Source organism: Chenopodium quinoa, unplaced genomic scaffold (genome assembly GCF_001683475.1).
Source record: "Chenopodium quinoa cultivar QQ74 unplaced genomic scaffold, ASM168347v1, whole genome shotgun sequence".
In the NCBI taxonomy this organism is placed as follows: Eukaryota; Viridiplantae; Streptophyta; class Magnoliopsida; order Caryophyllales; family Amaranthaceae; genus Chenopodium; species Chenopodium quinoa.
The window spans coordinates 828293-851758 of record NW_018745067.1 but is presented as its reverse complement, the minus strand read 5'-3'; the positions used below and the strand labels follow the sequence as shown (position 1 = coordinate 851758).

General features: G+C 34.4%; 2 protein-coding genes across 2 annotated transcripts; both read right to left on the bottom strand.

Moving 5' to 3' along the window:
• Positions 1–1063: 1063 nt before the first annotated feature.
• LOC110709420 (fructose-bisphosphate aldolase, cytoplasmic isozyme-like) lies at positions 1064–3772 on the bottom strand. The gene is made up of 3 exons (XM_021887645.1): positions 3615–3772; positions 2289–2516; positions 1064–2170 (listed from the first exon to the last, which is right to left on the bottom strand). The coding sequence occupies exons 1-3, from the start codon at positions 3640–3642 to the stop codon at positions 1353–1355; spliced, it is 1074 nt and encodes a 357-aa protein (XP_021743337.1). The 5' UTR covers positions 3643–3772; the 3' UTR covers positions 1064–1352.
• An 11636-nt stretch (positions 3773–15408) lies between these two features.
• Positions 15409–18170, bottom strand: LOC110709419 (laccase-4-like). The gene is made up of 6 exons (XM_021887643.1): positions 17951–18170; positions 17555–17706; positions 17221–17465; positions 17008–17136; positions 15932–16891; positions 15409–15828 (listed from the first exon to the last, which is right to left on the bottom strand). Exons 1-6 carry the CDS (start codon positions 18083–18085, stop codon positions 15698–15700), a joined length of 1752 nt encoding a protein of 583 aa, XP_021743335.1. The 5' UTR covers positions 18086–18170; the 3' UTR covers positions 15409–15697.
• Positions 18171–23466: the final 5296 nt, after the last annotated feature.

Genomic DNA, 23466 nt, shown 5'->3' with positions numbered 1-23466 from the left:
CCACCACCACAGTTGTCACTAAATAATATGCAGCCCACTAGAGATACTAGATTAATTTGAATTTGGTTGGAATGAGGTTAGTTAAGAACTATGATCATTTAGTTTTGTTGGTTAAAGTATTAACAGTGACATCGAAATTTAGAGTATAATCTTAATTATATTGTGTCTATTGTGATTATCAGAACTAAAAATTAATAATTTACTAAAATCTAAAAAATAATTTACTTTAGCAAGTAATTGGGTTGGAGTATGTATCAGACATTCAGAAAATAAATTAAAAGTTCTTGCCTATAGGTGGTCAATGGTGGCGATTATGATGCATTCTATTTACATGATTTTTACCCTTTATCACATCTTATCTAAATTTATTTTTTCCGAACTTATCTTATCTGAACTTATTACCTCTGAAATAAGTAGAAATAAGGTGAACAGGGCCTAAAAGAAAATTTGAAGCCATACATTCACGCTACCTAGAGTACCTTACAATGGAAATGGGAGTGAGGTGGGTGTAACTGAGTCCATGCTCTCTCAGTACTCACGACAGGCACCACTTTACCTAATACCAACTATCACGTCCACACCCATTATCAATGACATCAATGACACCCTTGCGGCCTTGCCGGTTTGGCTCTCCTACCCTGAACCACCAGCTCTATTAGAGTATTAGTAGTAGTGAGAGGGTTATTGGTTAATATGAAGAGATAAGAAAATGCTCCATTCGTAAAATGCAGAATCAGCTTTACTAGACAAACTAGGGATTAAATGATAATTCCGGGGGTAAATGACTTACTGAGAATTGCTGATGTATGAGATTTTCTCTCCTATGGTATCACCAAATAAATCTAGAGACGGTATGTACTAGACGAACTGTTTTCAAATACAAGTACAAAATAATAAGTACCACTTAATAATAGTACCAGATAACAGCATAGAACAAGTAAAATTGCAGCTGCATCAATTCATCCTTCCTGAAATCACCAAGCTGCTGCATAAACAAACATCCTCAAAGCGACTAAAATTGGAGAGGTTAGAAAGCGACCCAAATTTATAATGAAACAGCAAATGAAAGGAAGCACAAAATCGAAAAAGATGTGAAGTCACTTTGTTTTGTATAGTGAACACTTTTAACCAATCTCAAAAACAATAAGATCCTCTTTTCACAAGGATAAATCTACTGCATAAATTTTTTATTTTTATAGCCATCAAAACTAAAAACCAAGTGAAATCGAAAAATAAGTCACTAAAGACAGCAACACACCGCTTCTAAGATTAGGGCGCCCTTCACAGGGAGTAAAAAAAAAAACTCGAAATTTACTGCAGAAACGATGGCAGGACAACGAACAAAACTTGGCTTAGTATTTGTAGTCCTTGACGTGAAGGCTCTCAGAGGCATCAGCTCCTCCAGCACCACCCTGGTATTTACCAAGAGTAGCCTCGGAGTTGGCCTTAGCCCTAGCGAGGAAGACCTCCTGGGCCTTTGGCACATTCTCTTCCTTGCCTGACCATGCCTTCAAGGTACTCTGCTGAAGTGCACGTCCGTATGAGAAAGATAGAGTCCATGGCTTCTTGGTTTGAAGCTTGTTCATGGCGTTGAGGTTGAGGGTTGCTTCCTCCTCACTCTGTCCACCAGACAAGAACATGACTCCGGGAACAGCTGGGGGAACAGTCCTCTGCAGGGTACGGACGGTGTACTCAGCAATCACCTCAGGGGCAACCTTCTTACTCTCTGATCCAGGGGTAACCATGTTTGGCTTCAAGAGGGTACCCTCAAGGAGAACATGGTGGTCATTGAGGGCCTTGTAGCAAGCTGCAAGAACACGCTCAGAAACCTCAGCACATCTGTCGATGTCATGGGTTCCATCAACCAAGATCTCAGGCTCGACAATGGGGACCAATCCATTCTCCTGGCAGATGATGGCATATCTGGCAAGACCGTTGGCGTTCTCCAAGATAGCAAGGGGAGATGGCTCAGTTGGGCCGATCTTGAGGACAGCACGCCATTTAGCGAAACGAGCACCAGCAGCGTAGTACTGAGCACATCGTTGGCCAAGACCATCAAGACCCTGAGTGGTTGTCTCACCATTGGTTCCAGCAAGCTCAACGGTACCCTTGTCAACCTTAATTCCGGGAAGGACACCACCTTCCTTCATGACATCAACGAAGGGCTTGCCTGGGAACACAATTATACATGTTAGCAATAGAATCAATTGAATGAGAAAAAAAATGCATCAAATAACTAGTTAACATACAACAAGTACAATACATTGTGAATGTATCAAAAAAATTACCATCAGCAGTCTTCTGGTAGAGAGTTTCCTCGAAAAGGATGACTCCACTAAGGTATGTAAGGGCAGTAGGGGTGGTAAAGAGAAGCTCACGGAGAGCTCTCCTGTTGCTCTCAACATTCTCAACATTGATACTGGCAAAACGCTTTCCAATGGTGCCGGTTGACTCATCAGCGGCAAGAATACCCTTTCCGGGGGTGGCAATGTAGGCAGCGTTGGTGATGAGCTCATCTGAAACAGAATAAAAAGTTTTCAGATTTTGAACATTCTTTTATAGCCTTTCAAACATTTCAAAGAGAAACATATAATACTTCACAAAGACAATATAATAGTGGAAACAAAGACTAACAGAGGGCAGGAGACATTGTAAAACATTTAAGTACGTAAAAAAATTAAATTATCAAACACAATAGAATATGAACTCTTAAACACCCTATAACATCATCAGATCAAATTGTATGACCCTCTGAAACATATTCAACTAATCATATCTCAAATTTCTTCCTAATGGTGTTACAAACCTAGAACGCTTCTATCTCAAGACAACACAAAATAAATTCAAAATCAATACTCAATGCTCGAAAACGAATAAGACGAACATTAATTCCATCAAAATCACCACAGAATTAAGAAAAATAAAAAACTAGACATGTAAGTGGCAATAATGAGGCCTCAAATCATCCAAATTAACACAGAACAAACTTCGGAACAACTTCAAACCTTAAATAATTCAAGATTCCAGAATACAAACCCAGTATTCTGTTATACATCTGAAACACAAATCTCTAATGCAAACAAAACAAATATCAACAAACTGCGAGAAGCTTCGCATACAAAATTTTAAAAAACATTTAACTGGCTTGTTGTAATCATTCAAAATGAATCTAAAGCATAAGATCAACCAAAAACTTACGTCAAATTTGTAGATATTCAGATGCATAGATCTAAGCAATTTGAGGCAAATTAAGCTTAAAAAAAATTGAAAAAAACTGTACTTTCAAAAAAGTTCCATTAAAAACAGCAGCAAATCACAACAACAAAGCACAACTACAAACATCTAATAACCTAACATTTATGACGAATTAATAACAAAAAAATCGCAAATATTTTGCAACTAAACACAACAGAACCAGGATTCTAGCGTCGATCTAAACCGAAAACATCAAAACTTGAAGAAAATCATAGAAATCTATCCAAAACAGACATAAACAAATCACAGATCAGATCTAATTCCAAAGCAAACTAAACAAATTTATCAAATCGAAACAAAAAATAAAAAAAAAACGAAGCAATGACAAGCTGATAGATCTACATAAGAGAGAAAGATACCAGCGTATTTGCCTCTGTAAGCAGTCATGGTTGCGAGAGAATTCTAGAGAGAGAAAATGAGTTTTGTTTTAGAGAGAGAAAGGTTGAAACAGAGAGAGAAATGGAGACGAAGGAAGAAGAAAGGAGAAAGGTGGGATTTATATAAGGGAGCTTTTGGTTAAACGAAAATCGACGCAGATGCCTCGAGAATATCGGTATAACCCGAATATTTGACCCGTTTTTGAATTGTTCCTCAAGAAACTGTTTGTTGGGTGTGGATGACCCGTTTTGTGTTTGACCCGTATTTGAATTCTTCTCCACGAAATTAATTTCTGTGTATTTTAAGGCGGCTATTATTTTAATTGTACCCAAAAGTGTCCTCTCACTTTAATTTTTGACTTATTTTCTTTAATTATTTTAGGGGTTGGTGAGGTACACTCTCTATGTTTAGGGGTTTGCATAGCATATTTTTGGAGGAAATCTAATTATTTAGATGAAAAAGGATTTACTAGAGTTAGGTGAGAATTTGAGGTTTGGTGATATTTTAAGCTTTGATTCCTAAAAATATTTAACTCTTCATTTTTATTAGGACATATTTAGTTTATACGAACACCTCGATTATTTATCTTATTTTTGTTGAACTGAAATTATTTTAAAAAACTTTTGTAAACACCCGGTTTACATTAATATTAGTGTACATCGAGTCATCGAGCAGTGTAAGAGTAACTTTAAAATCTTACAATTTTTATTTGTATTGGGTTACTTTTATGCACATTAGGGTAACTTTTGAACACTTTAGGCTATCTTTATAATGGATATATAATAATTATTGTACACCCGATTTTTTTTAAAGTTTGTGAATTGTTTTTACTGAATTAAAATTATTTTTACTAAACTAAAATTAATATAAACTAAATTTAGCATACAAAAATATTTATCTGGTAATGTTTATCTTTTCTTATTTGAATGTGGTTAAAGATTTTAATTGAGAAATAGAATGCACAATTGCACAAGTAAGATTGTGAAATAAGTGAAGGTTAACGTTGTTGTCGTTGGTTTGGTGACAATAAGGATAGTAAACTTATCTCAGCAATAATTATCTAATGACAATTTATAGTTAAATATCTTTATTTCTGGTAATATACAAAGTTACAGTATAAAAATTTCGTATTTGTAAAGCACATATTAATATGAATCTGATGATCGTAGAGGTGTTAAATCGGGTATCCAGATGGAGTTTGGGTTGACCCACGATGGATTGGGACGTTTGGGTCGGGTAATGATGGTCATTTTAATCTTACAAACCAAATCAAATCGGGTTGAGCTTCATCAGATTCGGGTTATAGTTGAGTTCAAATATGGTCGGATACAAATTGAATTGGGTCGAGTCAAATTCAAGTCGTGCCATATCGAGTTAAGATGAACTCATATCCGGATTTTATTGGGTTTATTTGGGTCAAAGTGAATTTATTTGACTTTGGATCGTGTCATTTTGAATTCAGTTAGATCTTGGTTCAAATCACTTCAGTTCCAGTTAAAATTTGAATGTGGTTGCTTCGATTATTAGCTCATTCTCACTTATAAAACTTTAGTTTCGATATTGGGTCGAATAATATGAATTTGGGAAATCTAATCTAATATCATATAACTAATATATAAAGTTAAACTTTTAGTCAGGCCACGAGACGCCGACACTTAGCATTCGAACTTTTTGCCGACGACACTTAGCATTCGAACTTTTCGCCAAGTGTCGCGTCACGTTGGATATATTTAAATAGACTTCATAGGATGAAAAAAATTAGTTTATAATTCTATTTTCAATCAAATTTGGATAGAATTTTAGGATAAAATTGTTAGTTAAGAGTTTTGTTTTCGATAAAGATACCAATATTTCATATGTATAAATTGAATTATAATTTTATTCAAAAAAAATTAGATTATAACTCTAAAAAATACCAATATTATTATTAACCATTTACATGCCTATTACATAGTTTAAACTGTCACAAAACAACATCAATTCCTAACTTATTTTGTATTAGAGATAAATTTTGAAATTTGACATATACATTAAAAATTTATCTCAAAATTTAATAAACAACCCGGGCATCGCACGGGCACAAAACTAGTATATATATAAAGGGGAGTTTTTCCCCGAGTTTTTAGAGAGCCACGTAGGATTATTTTTTTTAGCGCGCCATGTAGGATTTTGAATTTAAGTTGTAGCCAATTAAATAAGAAATTATTAATTTATTTTACAATTAAATAATTCAAATGCCACGTTAGCAAAATTGGCGAATGAAATTTTAAAGTTTAAATTAATTAAATACAAAATATTATCTTTTGAGATTAGAAATTTTATCTAATATTTTAAAGCTAATATAATAAAAAAAAAATCACATAAATATGAAAAATATTTTTTTAAAAAAATACTAATAAATCGTTCATCGCACGGGCTTCATCTAGTTAGGAGCTGAATTCAAATGAACTGAACTGATTAGAGTTGAACTAAACTGATTGGAGTTGAATTGAAATGAACTGAAATTAATTTGAAGTGAGCAGGCCCTAAGTTCAGATCGATAATATCATATAATTTTAGATAAGTTTATACAAATTCATATTAGTTCAGATAAATTCACATTAGTTTAAATAAATTCATATAAGTTCGAATAATTTCATATACATTAAGATAAATTAATATATGTTCACATTATTTCATATAATTATGATATTTTCATATAAATTCAAATGATTTCAGCTAACTTCAATAAATTCAAATAGTTTCAAATTGATACGGAGTATGAGTTTAGATAATTTTAGATACGTTTGTATAAATTCAAATAAATTTAGAATTGTTTTATATAAATTTAGAAGTTCAATTAAGCTGAAATAAATACATATTCGTCAAAATCAGATGAATATAACACACCTAATCACATTAATATATCATATATACATATTTATATTATAAATTTCAAATTTTATACATTTTTGGAAGTATATTTTATGGTATATAATGATAATATAGGATATTTTTTACTTTAGAGTCTTAAAATCATGGATTAATTCACTAATACATCGACCAATGTACTATTCCTATAATGTTGACTCGATTCAAACATATTCTTATTGCTTTGCCTTACTTTTGTGGTATCTCAATTGTTACTATTTATTTATTTATGTATTACCATTTTATTATAGTACTCCGCATCAATTAATCGATTATTATTCCTTTCTATGACTCCCTTCTTTGTTCTCTCTACAAATTCTACAATTCACAACTTGAATGTTGACTTTAGAAAGATTTCATCAAACAACGTAACTCAAATGTAAGGATATATGATTCCAAGGTTGAGCCGTCAATCATTCTCTACCACGAATGTATAGTGGTAAAGAATTTGATTTCAGGATAGAATAAAAAGTTATGTTTAGAAACAAGTTGGGTTTAATTGAATTATGAGTAATTTCAGGTCGGTTTTAATTGGGTCATGGTAAGTTTCAAATCGGATAATTAAAGGTCGGGTAAAAATTGGTATTTTTTCGGGTCTAAATGGTTTCAGGTAGATTTCATTTCGGCTAGATCGAATTCAGATCTTATATTATCGAGTCTTATTGGTTTCGGTTTAAATATGAGTTGATTTCAAATTGGGTTTGGATCATAAATTACCAGGTGGAAACGGTTTCGAGATAACGTCGAGTCGACTCCAGATCAGATTCAGATAAAAAATACCCGGGTCCAACCAGTTCGAAAACAGTTCGGTTTCAACTTTCAAGTAAACCTTTCGGGTCGGGTATGTTTTTGACAACCCTAGATGTCCCTACTCATTTGATAATTTTTTATTCAACTAATTATTGTACAAATCAGGTCGTACAAATCAAATTTAGAAATCAGATTGATAAGAACAAATTATATTAGATCAAATCGTGTGAACTAAACATAGCCATTTGTGGTGATAAAGAATATATGGTAGACAGGTGTTTGAAAATTTATTTAGAATATGCAGTGTCATTTTTTTTCAAGCTAAGGTATTTTACTAGACTAAAGGGTCGTTTGGTTGGGGTTTAATCAAAGAGAAAGGAAATGAACATGCCTCATTCCCTTTGTTAATGTTTGTTTGTCACTTCTTTCATTTCCTTTACCCATTTTATTTTTTACTTCACCGAAAACCATTCTACATTGATTCCCCACCCCTAGCCTTTTCCACTCACTTTCCTAAGCTACCACTACACACACCAGCCACTTCCTTACCCAGTTACCCCCACTAAATTGAACAACCACCTTGTCGGAACTCGCCGCACCTCCCCCACTCCTCGCCTGAAACCGTCGCACCTCCCTCTATCCCCCAGCTCAACGAAACTCGTCACACCTCCCCCTCCCCTTGAAAATACCTCCCGCTCTTGGAAAACCTTTCCCTGCCCACGAAAAACCCTAGAAAACCATGCTCTTCCTCTTAAAACCATCCAACGTCCCTTTCCCTACCCTCGAAATTAAACCAAGGTTTCGAGGATAGGGGAAGGTACAACTGACGGTTTTCTAGGGGTTTTCGTGGACGAGGGAAGGTTTTCAGAGGACGAAAGGGGCGGGGGAGGTTTGAAGACGGGTGGCGAGAGTTGGTGAGGCCATGGCTATGCGGTGGAGTGGCTAGAGAAGTAGGAATGAGGGGTTGTGTGGTGGTGGTGGTGGTGATTCTCTTTGTTTTTTTTTAAAACAAACAATATACTACATGGAAAGGGTTCATTCCATTCTCTTTGATTATCTTTGTTTATCCCATTTCGTTTACCCCATGCAAACCAAACGACCCCTGGCCAAATAGTTATGGAAAAATAAATTTTTAAAATGGTTGATAAGGATAATTTTATTTATAATTTAATTAATTTCATATTTGAATAATTAGGTGACTTGAACATTTGAAGATGTTCTTCCTAAGAGGAAAAGTGAATTGCTAAACACCGCCGGCCGAAATAATCACCACCGCCATCATTTGGTGTAAATGGACAACCATGCCCTTACTACTACACCACCCCTTATACTCCCTGGCAAACCACCATCCCTTCCGACCGGCAAAGACCACCACCACCCTGACCGGCAACCCACCACATACATCACCCTTTATAACGACCCATCACATCCCCCTCTATGAAGATCCACCACTTTCCCTCGCTCGCGGAAAGGTGGAAATTTTTATTATTTTCGGCAACTGCGATAACCGGTTTCCATTGTAGCCGGATCCCAAAATCGATTACTGTGGCCAGTAACCGGTTTTGGGCTCCGATTGGTACGATTGCTGAAAGTAAAAAAAAAAAATACCACCACCTTGTCGCCGACGAGGGAAGGTGGTGGGTCGTCATTGAGGGGATGGTGGTGGTCGTCGCTGGTCAGAGTGGTGGTCGTCGTCGCCGGTGAGTGTGGTGGTGGTGGTCATCGCCGATTAGGGTGGTGGAGTCAAGGTGTTAGTGATTGGTGACAAGAGGAAAGATAGTGGTGAAATACTAAGGACATGGTTGTCCATTCACAATAAATATTGACGGTTTTAATCCTTTTGTTGGCGGTATTTAACACCCCTAACAAATAAAACTAAGATTTGTTGGCTTTGAATAAGTACTTCAAATTTTATGTACATCTTTTTCAAAAGTAATATCCTTCTTATTTTACCATTCATATATCTTTGGATAGCATACTATTGATAATTCAGTTTTTAAAAAACAATTTACTTCATATTTATTTATTATTCATATTAAAATTATTTTGTACTTTTTTTGAAACCTTTTATTTGTTAAATTATTAAATAAATTATGAACTAAAAGATTTGAGTATCTTATATAGAAGTAGTTGAGTGGAAACTATTCTAGAAATGCATACCTCATGTATTCTTGCATGAAATACACTTCTTCCATCCATTTGTCTTAAATACATCACTTTTATTTTCATATTTGTCCAATACATTTTTTAAATGGCCAATAAAAAATCGTGGAGCATTAAAATTTAATATTAGAATTGAAAAGTATAATATGAAACAAAACTAACTAACACGATCTTACATGTCAATGTTTCTTAGGAATAATATATGATGAACTATATTTTAATATATAAAAAAAAAAGTAGAAAAAATGCATACACGTATTTTATTTATACGAGTTACATCATTTTGGTTCAATTTGCATCAAAATCATGACATCTAATTTTAGAACAACTTGGATCTAGATAGATTTATCTAAATTGGATTTATATTACAAGGTCCAAAATAATGGGTGAAGCGTCCAAATTTTTTTTGGATAAAACTAGGTGATTGAATTTTGTCCCCTCAAATTTCATGTACAATCTATAATCATCCTTTAAGGTCCCATCAAAAAAATCACAAAATATCAAAATATTAGAGGTTATTAAAAGAATTTAAGGTTATCAACTTATCTAGATTTGCACCACTAAAACAAAAGATATTTGCGACTAACCAGCCACCAAAAAAATAGCTAGAAACCAAAGTGGGTTGAACCCAAATCCTGTGGGAGAGTGAGCCCATTGAAAATTGGTGGTTGGGAAATTACGCCAAAATATGAATGAAAGCGAAAACGGTGGGTTAGGTCGTAGTTTTTGGTTTTTTCTAGTCTCAACTCTCAACTCTCAAATTGGTGTGCTTTTAGCTTTTCTTCAGCTGTTTTGTTTTTCTATTCTTCCTTTCACCTTTTACACTTTAGTTAGGTATTTTCGCTTTAGAAAAGGGATGACAATAATCACATTGAAATTGACTGTAGAGTCACTAGTACGGTGGTGGCAATTAGATAGGAGTACTTTACAAATTGTATAAATTACAATAGACTTGATTGGAGTCACATATGCTCAGGTGTCACCCGACCCAACCCGATTCGAAACCGATCTAAAAAATATCCGATTTAGATTTGGACTCGCGTGGACATAACAATTTAGTATGATTTAACTTTAAAAATTTAGCCGACCTGGCCCGATCATATCAGACCCAATCCGATTATTCGAATTGACACCCATAGTCAGTGGTTAGTTTTTATTAACAAAGCACGAGTTAACATAACAATCTATGTTATTTAGTTTTGAACTATGTAATAATACTTTGGCCCTGTTTGGTAGTAAGCTTATTGGGGGTATATTAGCTTATTTGACTAACTATAGCTGATTGACTAGTCAAACAAGCTAATACAAGTGTTTGGTAATAAGCTTATTGAAAGGGTTTATTCCACTAAATAAGCTCTTTTTGAAAAAGCTCATTTTAGGAGCTTTTTCAATTAGCTTATTCATTAATTATTGTGAAATGACACTTATAACCTCATTTAATTTAAAATCCTATCTAAACTACCTACCCCACAATTAGCTTATTGGTCATTTCATATACTCAATCACCTTTAAGCTATCAGCTATTTACCAAACACTTTTATATAATCAGTTAATACAATAAGTTAGTCAAATCAGTTAATAAAATCAGCTAGTCAAAATCAGCTAACTCAATCAGTTTCAGCTTTCAGCTAGCTTTCAGTTAGCCCTTTCAATAAGCTTACTACCAAACACTTGTATTAGCTTGTTTGACTAGTCAATCAGCTAAAGTTAGTCAAATAAACTAATATACCCCCAATAACCTTACTACCAAACAGGGCCAAAGGATTTATATTCATTCGCTCTTACTCTTATAGTCTTATGTTCTTCTAAGTATTTCAACTACATGTTCATTTTTGCTTTTAGGATTTATATTCATTCGTTCTTACTCTTATGTTCTTCTAAGTATTATGTTTAGTTGTTAAAGAGCATGTTTGGTAATTTTTTATTTTTTAGAAAATTTTGCAAAAAACCACATTTTAAATCTTATTTTTTTGCATATAACCACCTTTTAAAAAATATGTTGCAAAAGACCACCAATTTAAAAATTTTTGTTGCAAATTACCACCATTTCAATGTAAAATAATTGATAAATTTGGCTTAAAAAGTGGTATTTTGCAACAAAAATTTTAAAATTGGTGGTCTTTTGCAACATTTTTTTTAAAAGGTGGTTATATGCAAAAAAATATATTTAAAAGGTGATTTTAAGCAAAATATTCTTTTTTTTTAATACAGAGTAAATTTGAATATGGCTTCAATTAAGTCATTATCGTTATCAAATATTTGGTTAAAAGGTTTGGATAATAATTACCATTATCTAAGGGTAATGGTTTACATCTATTTGTTACCTCTCTAAAGTCTAAAGTAATAAATACCCTTATTCTCCTCAAGTCAAACAAAAAGAAAAAAAAAAGTTAGATAACGTAATTTCTTTTTATGGTTAAACCATGTAAACAAATGAAAAGGTAATAGATAAATAATTCCTTTCTACCCTTTTATTTGTTTCCTTTTCATTTCGGTTATGTTATTCATACTAATCGCTCCCTAAAAGTTTATATTATTTAAAAGGCAAAAGCTAACGAACGCCCCTGGGGCGTTGGATAAGCTAGCTAAAAGTAGAAGGATTAAATTAAAAATGAACATTAATTACACCGATCGACGCTTGATTTTGTCATGCTTTTCGCCAAATTAATACCACTTTAAGTAATATTTTAAATGCTTATCCAATGCCCCAAAAGACGTTCATTAGCAAGATCCTATTTAAAATTAGCCTTAATGTTAATCGTGTATACCGTTGTACAAAAAACTTATTTGATCTTTTTAAATGAGTTTTTGGGCTCAAAATGCACTTTTCAAAAAAGCTCATAATAAGAGCTTTTTGATGTTACCATTTTGGTTATTATCTAGTTCATACATTGAAACAATTAATACAGAGTTATTATTAACAACAACTTCATAGTTACCAAACTAGTTAATGCAACATGCTACCTTAGTCAAATCAGTTTATACAACCAACTAATTACCAAGTAGGGTTAATTATGAATTATCAATTGCTAATGAATATATATATACACCTAGTTTGTAGGAAGTATCACTTATAATCGATTGTGTTAGAGATACAAGATATCGGAAAATATATTCTACGGAGTAGGGCTTTTCATCGGTCCAAGACCGGACCGACCCGGATTGGACCGAAGATCGAAAATTAGAATTTAAAGAACCGAAGATCGGATCGATTAAAGTCAGGTCCGATATGGGTTCTGTCCGGGGTGGTCCGGTCCATTTTTTCGGTCCGGACCAATTTATGAACATCCCTATATCTTTAGTGGAATTTGACTAAGCCACTAAAATTAGTTTAATCATCCATCTTCATTCTACATCACAATTTCAAATGTACTCCGTATGTTGTAAGAAATCTTACGAGTTAACCCAATAACCGAGGGTCCGAGACATGCATGTGACGGATCTTGCTTAAAACAAAAGGATTTTTTTTTTTTTTGAACGGAAAAACAAAAGGAAAATTGAAATTCCGAGTTACTTATCTCGAGTGAAGTTGGGATACGTACTCTTCCCATAACAAGACGATGACGACAATTTTTCTAGCATTATCACGCTCTTTTTCCTGCTTATAAAAAACTCCATCAAATTATTGATAATATATTATTAGTGGTGGACTTATTTTTATCGCTATCACTCATATAATAAACATTATTCTAAATAAAAAAGCGGCAACTTCTCAATGCAACTAAAGGCTGCAAACTAGTAATTGGTCAATAAATTGACAGTTTGAATATAAATAAATTGATGAAAGGTCTTAAAAATGGCAGGATTTTAGTATAATTAATTGGAATAATGAAGTCAGTGAAGAAGTTGCCTCAGCTGTTGCCTGGTGGTCTGGTACATGCTTCTTGTTGCATAACAATATTAATTCATGCTAATTATTGTGGCTAAATAAGTAAATAATCATAACTTAGAATATGCTTTTGCGTAACCACGCATGTGACTACACGTAATAGTGGAATCATTCCCATTTTCTATCTTTTTTCTTTCAACTTGATCAGTTAGTTGATTGATCCTAACATTTAGGATAAATTACTGGACTATACACTCAATAATTGAAACTATACCTTTTTCCTTTTATTTCTTCCTTTTATTAGAAAATAATTAAATCAAAGATAATAAAGATGGCATAGGTCATTCCCTGATGCCAAGCATTAGGTCCGGTTCTTTTTTACTTAATTAAATTTAGGGATAATTTTCAAAAAACCACCCAAAAATGTGTTGAATTTCTAACTAACCACCCAAAAAAAATTTATTTTAAAATACCACCCATTAAATTAATTTTTTGCTCAGATTCCCACCCAATTTGAAAATCCGGTGGTTTTTTTAGCTTGTGGGGCCCACATAACGGCTAGTTTATGCTTTTATTTGTTTTCTTCCCCCGATTTTTCCTATAAAAGTGTATTCCTTATTCAATTTTTGCTCCTAAACAAAATTTTTCCCCAAATTACACAAAATTAAGCTTGCTTCTAATTGCAAAAATTGAATAAGGAATACACTTTTATAGGAAAAATCGGGGGAAGAAAACAAATAAAAGCATAAACTAGCCGTTATGTGGGCCCCACAAGCTAAAAACCACCGAATTTTCAAATTGGGTGGGAATCTGAGCAAAAAATTAATTTAATGGGTGGTATTTTAAAATAAATTTTTTTTTGGGTGGTTAGTTAGAAATTCAACACATTTTTTGGGTGGTTTTTTGAAAATTATCCTAAATTTAGTAAACCAAATTGAAAATTAATCCAATTGGACTTAAAAAAAAAAAGAAATTGAATTGAATAAAACTGAAGTTAATCAAACTAAATTAAACTAAACTAACTGAAATGCGATAATCCTTATAAACTAACAAGAACAGAGCTAAACAGAACTGAACATAATTTAAATGAACTGAACCGAAAATAATTGAGATCAATTGAAACTAAGGACCTCATCTGTTCAGCTTAATTTCAGTTCAGTTCAGTTCAGTTCCTAATTTACTTCTCTCATAAACAATTCGTTTACAGAGGTTTTTCAGTGCGGCAAGCCACATGGTGCGACACGATTACTTGTATTTTAGGGTTACTTGTATTCTGGGGTTACTTGTATTATGAGGTTACTTGTATTTGATACTTGTGTCGTGGGGTTACTTGTATGTGTTATTTGTATTCTGAGTAACTCCACACCAAAATCTCATACCAAACCAGTAACACCCTACAAGTAACCCCTGATCAAAACCAATAACAGCCATACAAGTAAACCTAGAATACAAGTAACACCTGACAAAACCAGTAACACCCTACAAGTAACCCCGACCAAACCAGTAACACCCATACAAGTAACCCCAGAATACAAGTAACCCCTGACAAAACCAGTAACACCCTATAAGTAACCTCGACCAAAACCAGTAACACTCATACAAGTAACCCCAGAATACAAGTAACCCCTGACAAAACCAGTAACACCCTACAAGTAACCCTTGCTGCACCATGTGACCAGCCACATACAAAAATTTGTAATTCGTTTAAGCTCTATTCAATTCAGTTCAGTTCAGTTCAATTCCTAATTTCTTTTTCTCATAAACAATTCATTTCACCTCTATTCAGTTCAATTCAATTCAATTCAATTAAGTTGTTTTCAATAAATCGGAATAGACCCTAAATCTAAAAGATAATGACCATGGTTGATCGGTCACTCACAAACTGGATGACCCACGACATTGACAGCCCAATATGTGCTTTTGGGCCCACATTAGGCTGGTAGCTACAGGCCATGCATGGAAATTGCTTATCAATTACATACAAGATACGAATACATGTAATCAGGACATTAGTGTGGGATCCTAGGACATAAGATGTACACCTAAAGGGTCCAAGTCCAAGGACTTTTAAATGAACTTGTTCTTCATCACTGGCCCAATTTAAATTAGCTTACTCCTTCAGTTCATTGTAACTTTTTGGATGCTAATTTCACATTAGAATTGAGAAAAATCATACAGTTACAAATTTTCCTGTTGGTGCTGTAATTTGAATTACAAACTTACACTATCAACTTTATAAATCGTTCAAAAATTGATTTAATCATATATTCAAAAAATGATTTAACAACATTTTCTAGCTGCATAACTGCTCACTAGTACTAAAGATCTGCCCTGTGTCGTTGCCTCTTTAGGCTTCACATATCTATGCTGAAAATAAGCATCCTAGCACAACATTAATATGAAAGTTCACAATCAACATTTAGGGAGATCCGAAGGCGGTGGCGGCAATTTTTGGTTCTTCTCCGTTCCATCCTGTACAATCCATGCCATCTTCAGTCCCCAACTCGTGTGAACTTCCAAATGACAATGCATAAACCAAGCACCTGTTCATAATCATGTCATCATATGTTAAACTAAGTATATGATTTTTTTATTTTTTTTTTTCACTAAATTAGGACTTATATTGCCTAGGAACTTTTGCATTACCTGGATTGTCTGCACGAAATCTGATAGCAACCCATCCACCAGACGGTACACCAACCGTGTTTCTCTCAATAGGATCGACGAGGTTAAACTTTGCAGGATCATTCTTGGAATCAAAGTTACCAACCCCTTGACCTACGACGAAGAAGTTAAAACCATGAAGGTGAAGAGGGTGACTTTCAGCCCCAATTATGCTAGTGTCCTGTAATACTAGCTCAACACTTGTGTTAAATGGTAAGACAATTGTTTTAGTCCCGCGGCTAAGCATAAGATTTTTGGGGGGTGTGCCAGTGTAGTTAAATTTGAAGGGTGGATTTTTAGGAAAATCAGTAGTAAACACTCCATTTGTTTGGAAGAAATGGGATTGAAGTAATGCAATTTTAGGCTGTACATACGAAACATTATTGACCGCGGCTGCTATCATTGTGTTGTTGGGTCCTTGACAGGTTTGATGCTTAGGGCAGGGGAGTAATCCGAGACCAACAGTGAATAAGAAACGTCTGTCAATCTTTTTAGGTACATTGGCAGGAAAGTTTGAATTTGCAAGGCTTCTTAACTTGCTGTTAAACTTAGCCGCGAATGAGATGTCATTAAAGAAAGGGAGTTTTGGTTTGAGTTGTGGAAGTTTAGTGTGTTCGTGTTTCTGAGAAGGGTTACGAGCGTACACGAGTATGGCAGCTGTAGTTGTATTGTCAAATGTTGCAGGTCCTGTCGCATAAGGCCGCGCTGCCATGAGGAAGGAGGCATTAGGATGGTGGTTCTTGGCAGTCAGAAGAACATTGGTAGTTTGTCCAGGAGTTATGAGAATAGTGTTGGTTGTGAATGGCTTGGTATAGATGGCGTCTGCTTCGACGACTGTGAGTGTATGGTTAGCGACACTGAAGAAAAGCTCGTCGTTAAGTGCAGCATTGATCAGACGAAGAAGGTAAGTCTTGCCCGGCTTTACCTTGAGCTTGAACGCATCTACAAAATGCATGATTAGTGTAGTAATTAGATTATAGGTACTGCTAGAAAGTCATGGTAATTAGTACTAGTTTGTGTTGTTTAGATAATTAGATGTATGTTTTATTGTTTTATACCTTTTGTTGAGCAATTGTACAAGGGTCCAGGAAGGCCGTTGACAGTGAACGCGTCCGAAAGATTAGGGGCTGATCCTGTTTTCATTGCTTGATTAATCACTAACTCAGTGTCTGCTTTCCACCATTCCCCTGTTTATGAAATTCATTAGAAATTGACATTATAATTGCTTTATTAAAAATTTACTTAATAGACACAAAATTACGGAAAATTACCGAAAACGATTGGAACTTCCTTGTAAGGCTGAGGGAAAGGATAAGGAACACCATGCTTTGGTAGAATAATAATGGGACCGTAAAGAGTAGCCCTAAGCCATGAAATATGAGCATGCCAAAACAAGGTTCCTCTTTGGCCTGTGACTCTAAATCTATACACATATTTTTGACCAGTTTGAATTGGGCATTGTGTCACATAAGCCGGTCCATCAGCCCATCCACTCCTCAGTTGTCTAATGCCATGCCTGTTCCGCGATATTAAATGATACATTTAGGTTTATGTTATGTTAAATGTATACGAATATTTGTTTTTTCGTGCAAAATTGTTACTTACCAGTGAATTGTAACGTTGTACTTAACGTTGTTCACCACAGTAATTTCAAGCCTATCACCTTCTCTAGTGACAATTTTTGGCCCTGGGAACTGCCCATTAATGGTTACAATGCTCTTTGTTTGACATAATCTCGTCACACTTTGCATCTTGACCTGTGTGCATGATGAAAATAATAAGATCGAAATATCATAACTAGTAAGGCAACTAATAAGGTAACTAGTCAGAGTACACCAAAGAGAAAACAAGTCTGTCTTCGTAACTAGTAAGGCAACTAATAAGGTCGAAATATCATAAAATTTCTTTTGTACGTTAATAAGGCTACCAGCATTTCGCCTTAAGTAAGTGTAAAACAATTAGCTGTATACTTATACTACACCAAAGAGTACTTTTTCATACCTCAAAATTATAGCGCCGAGTTATGCCAGTATGCTTAGCCACAACAAGCTTAGAGCTAACCAAGCAAGTACAAAGTAGTAGGAAGAGTGTAGTGTATAAGTAAGATGATGAATGTGTAAGCCAAATGTACCCCATTTTAGCTTCTCAAAATTTGTTTTGAGCTAAAGGTGAATTGCTTTGGAACTCGAAAAGCCGAAACCAATGTAAGATGATTAAGGTGAGTGGTGTATGTAACACAAAGAAAATGAGGTGATTTATAACAATAGGAAGAATAGATAGTGAAAGAGATTGAGTAAATGTGATGGTTAAGTTTGGTGATTAAGTGGATAATTAAGCAAGTAATAGACATATAGATGTGGCTTTCAACCAAATGAACCGTTAAGCCAACCAGCTGCTGGTTGATTTTTTGGGTTAAGTGGGATGTCCAACTCAATTTGCATATTATTCAGGATATTGGAGGAAAGATGTGTATGTAGGTGTTAAGGTGTATTTGATTTGACTTATTACTGGAAAGTCAGCGTTTAAAATAATGGAAAATTTTAAATAAAAAAAAAATGGCTACAATTATCTAACGTAAAAGTGTTTGATCAAGCTTGTGTTTCACACAAAATTCATCATCATGACTGTTGTCTAGTAGCAAATCAAACAAGAATACTACATGATGTAGGTATATTTTATTAGTAGGGTTTTGTCGGATTCGTTATATTGAATATTTATTAATATCAAGGTTTTATACTTTTTACATATATATACTCCCTTTGTATCTAAATACATTTTTATTTCTAAATTAACATTGAAATTAAGGAATTTGGAGTAACCATAAAACCCATTATAAGAAAATACAATGGGAATTATAAGGTATTTATTGTTGTCTTTGAACAAAACAAAACATAATGATATTAGATGTCTGTACATGTCATCAATCCTTTGAAAAGAAAAAGGATCAATCACATTTGTTAATTAAAAAAATAAAAGGATCAATCAAATTCATTTATTGTGCAGTTGTGCTACACATCGATTGCAATTATTCACATGGACCAATCAAATTATGGTTTCTGTACAACCATTAATTGCCAAACGGAAAAGTAATTAAATTAATATCACATCACAGTGATTTAGGGATAATTTGGGGGCATTTTATGGAATAAAGTTGGAGAATAAGGATAATTTGAAAAAAATTCACTTATTGAAAAAAAAAGTAGGAATCTAATTTTAAAACCTCAAAAAGGAAAATAGGAATGTAATTTGAGATGGGGGAGTACATTTAAGATGCGCCTTAGAGACTGTAAAAAGTCAAATAGGCAAAAAAAAAAACAAAAAAAAAGAAAGAGTACTATTGTAGGGAATAATTTCAAGCCTTTAAATCCCACTAGCTTGAACCCCACTGTGATCATACACTAAAGTACGGTGGCGTCCAAAAAGGGAAGAAGATAGAGCAAAAGAGTCGCCAACAAGTTTTTTAGGAACTTGTAAACCGTTCACGAGGTGAAGGTTACACCCCTTAACGATCCAAGAGATCGTCAACTCCATAAGGTCTAGAACCAAATAAGGGTTCGGGGATGAAGGTACAAATCCAACCTAAAAGAGATTGAATCTGCCCTAATAATAGGCCTCTACTTTATTCTGATCGTATTCATGTGCGCTTTCTGACTAACAAGCAATCAATAGGATTACCCTAAACCAGTTTATCTATGTTGGTTGAATTTAATGCACAAATAAACTATTATTGGCGATCACTTGAATTTATAATCACAATTAACCCTAAACAAGATTATTAAATATCTTATTAAGCGTGATTACAAGTACCAAAATTCCCTTTAAACATGCAATAAAAGGTGTGATCAAGCAATAAATATAAATATAATCAAGCAACATAATAAATCATCAATATCATGAATAATAATTATAATAATAATAATAACAAAAATCATAATCATCATCATAATAATAATTATAATCATAATCATGTTCATGTTAATATTAAAGCATAATAACAGCAAGGTCTTAGGCATGATACTAACAAGATTAATAACAAACCCTAGCATGTCACTAAGCAATAAAAATCAAATCTTTAACCCTAACATGATACTAACAATCATAAATATTAGGAAGAAAATAGGAAGCATCGGGGGAATCATAATAAGCATATTTGATATTATAACCTTTTCCCTAAACATGATACTAGGAATATCATAATAACAATATAAACATGATATCTACATCATAATATCAATAAAAACCATTAAAGCACTTACTTCGATGCCTCTTACCTCTTTCTAATAACAAAATACACACGTTAGTAACTTCAAGGAAAATAATAAATAAAACAATTAAATTAAATAATTGAAAGAGAGATTTGGGACCAAACCCTCAGAAATTAAAACCTTTCACGTCTAGGGCGAAGGCAACTTCGAATATGGCTAGGTGTTTCTAGGTCTTGTGAATGCGGAATTTTGTATGTGAAAACAAAGTTTAGAGGAAAAAGAGAAAGAATTGAAAGATTTAAGAATGCTAATTAAAACTGATTGGAGATGAATGATCGTGAGAATCGATGAATGAAAAAGGAGTTTTTAATACGATATTTATGGAGAAAATCAGCCAAAAAAGATAAATTAACAAAACAGATTCTGAAGCTCAGGAAACAGAGCTGGCGCCAACCCTGGCTAGCTAGTGCCAGACACCAACACTAGCGCCAGGCGCCAGGCCTGGTTCCAGGCGCCAAGGCCTGGGGTTAGGCGCCAAGCCTGATTTTAACGCGTTTTCAAAAATCCGATAAGTTTGCCGTACTAGAGGATAAAATCATATAATTTCCTCAAAAATGATATTTGATTTTGATTAAAACTCTGAAAAGTCAACTAAAGTCAATTTATCAATGCTAATTGAATTAGGAATGAAAAGAACCTTCTAGATGAATCTAGAAGGCTAAAACCATTCCTAATTGCATTAGGAATGATAAATCATATTAGGCCCTCCCCTAGATCATTGGGCCGTACATAAAGCTCAAATCGGGCCCAGTTTGGTAAATTGGCCATAACTTCCTCAATATTCATCGGAATTGGGCTTATAATATATCGTTGGAAAGGTCTTTGCAAGCCCCATCCAACTACACTACCATTGGACCCATATCATGGACCAACCAAACTGGATTGACTGTTTTCTTAAAATAAGTTTTCAAAAACAGAAAGAAGAGAAAATAAATAAAAACTTTCCGCAACACTAGACCTTTCCACACTTTCGTTTCATTCGATTATGATTCGACGTGAAAGGTAATTATCACTGGGTTTGGTTTTTGGGAGACACAAATGGGTGTCTACAGAAGCCCCCACTTTGACTGAGTTTGGAGAAACGCAAGTTTCGAAAACAAAAGTCAAAGTAGCGATAGGGACGGAGAATGATTCAGAACGTTCTGCGATCCTAAATCACTCTTGTAACGCCGATTTCTGCAAAACTAGCGTTAGTTAAACAGATAAAAGAGTTAAGAAACGCGTATCTTGCACCGTCGAGCACACGTCTCTGAAAGTAACCGATTTGTTTTGATGACCTCCTGCAAGCTAGAGAATGCCATCCCGCTTGAAAACCGCTACGCCTGTAACTGCTTCCAAATTAGGAAGACCATTTCGCCTGAAACGATCCTCTTCCGCTTTGATAATATTCCACATCTTAGGGAACACCATCGAAGATTATTTCTCTTGAAATAATCCTCATCCGCAATGATAATATTCCACATCCTAGGGAATACTATCGAAGATTATGTCTCTTGAAACAATCTCCATCCGCATTGATAATATTCCACATCCTAGGGAATACCATCGAAGATAACTTCGCCCGAAATTACCTCCAGTTGTTTGTGACAACTTTTCGCAAGCTAGGGAATGCCACCTTGCTGCTTTGACGTTCTGAACAAAGAGCTTCTTTTTCCTGCTGTGATAGTCTTCGAAAAGATCACTGCTTTTTAATATTTGCTATGTGTTGATGTTTAAAGGTTTTGATGATGAGGAACTTGAGTTACAGCAAACTCATCTCATAAAGACTTTTCAAGTGTTTGTGCAGCCTAGGTGAAATTGATCTTGGAGATGGAAGAAGTAACTAAAGCTGAGAAGACTTGAAGGAGTTATTTAATCAAGAAAGTTATTCAATATAAAAGAAGAGTTCCCTAACAGGAACTGAGTTCCCTCACAGGAACGTTCTTTCACAGGAACTTGAAGATTGCTGAATAAGATCTTTGGAGGAACTTAGTAAGCGTGAAGTCCAAGTAAACCTGCCAGAACAAGAATACAGCGCAACAATGTTTTAGTTAAGATTTTATCTTCTAGATTCATTGTTAAATATGTTAAGTAGGATATACATGAAACTTATTAGAAGCTTGACAGTTAGCTTGGCAAATAAATTAAAATCGGAAAAGATAAAAGATAGAAATCGGAAAAAGATTTTCTTTAAATATTTATCTTTTAAAATCAGTTTGTTAAAAAGATATTATGCTTTTTAATTCAATATTTCTATCTTATTTTCTGAAAAGATTTTCTTCAAAGGATTTAATTAAAAAACCGTGTTTTAAGATAAGTTAAGTTTTACTTATTTATCTTTATGTAAACCTACTGTTTATACAGGTAATACTCGTATAAATAGTAGAGAATAATATGAGCCTAGGTTTTTGTGAGTTTTATGCGTGAAGACTTTACAGAGCTATAGTTGCGTAAGTTTGCCAAGCTTATCATACTGTCATATTAGTTTCGAGTTTCATGCATAGCTTGCCTATCATATACTAGGTGTTAATTCTTGTATTTGGTTTCGGGTTTATCAGGGTAAGAGTGTTTTTATCATTGTATACAGAGAGAGCTTCTGGTGAGAAGGGGAAAGATCTGTACTTAGGGAGTACGAGTGAGTTTGAGTGTGGGACTCAAACTGGGTAGAACAAGGTGTTGTTCTGTAGCAAGTTCATTCTCGAACTTGAGAGTAGAGGCTGAATTATAATAGGTTGTAACTTGGTGTTTGCCCTATTATAGTGGAATTGTTTGAGTTTGAAATCCCTAAGGTAGGGTCGAGGTTTTACTTCTAGTTGGGCACTAGAAGGTTTCCTCGTAAAATCTGTGTGCATCGCAAGTTCCTATTCTGTTCTGTTTTATATTTGCAAAATTATTATTTAGGAACTCAACTACAATTCACCCCCCCTCTTGTAGTGTTCATCTCAGTTAACACTATGCCAGTACGTCGGCGCTTTGCTGCTTGTGAACCAGTATGTCGGTGCTTTTGCTGTGATGACAATCCTCTTTTCTTTGGGAATAGTTGCCAACACAACTCTCGTGTATGATGTATGACAATCCGATTTAGGGAAATTTGTCAATGCCACGTAACAATCCATCCTTGGAAATGTTGCCACGATGAAGCGACAATCCGTACCTCGGAAAATTTGCCAAAATCCAATCTTTGGAAAAGTTGCTACGATCGACAATCCACATCTTGGAATATAACTCTTGAAAGCAATCCACCTTGGAAATTTGCCAAACGCTATGCGACAA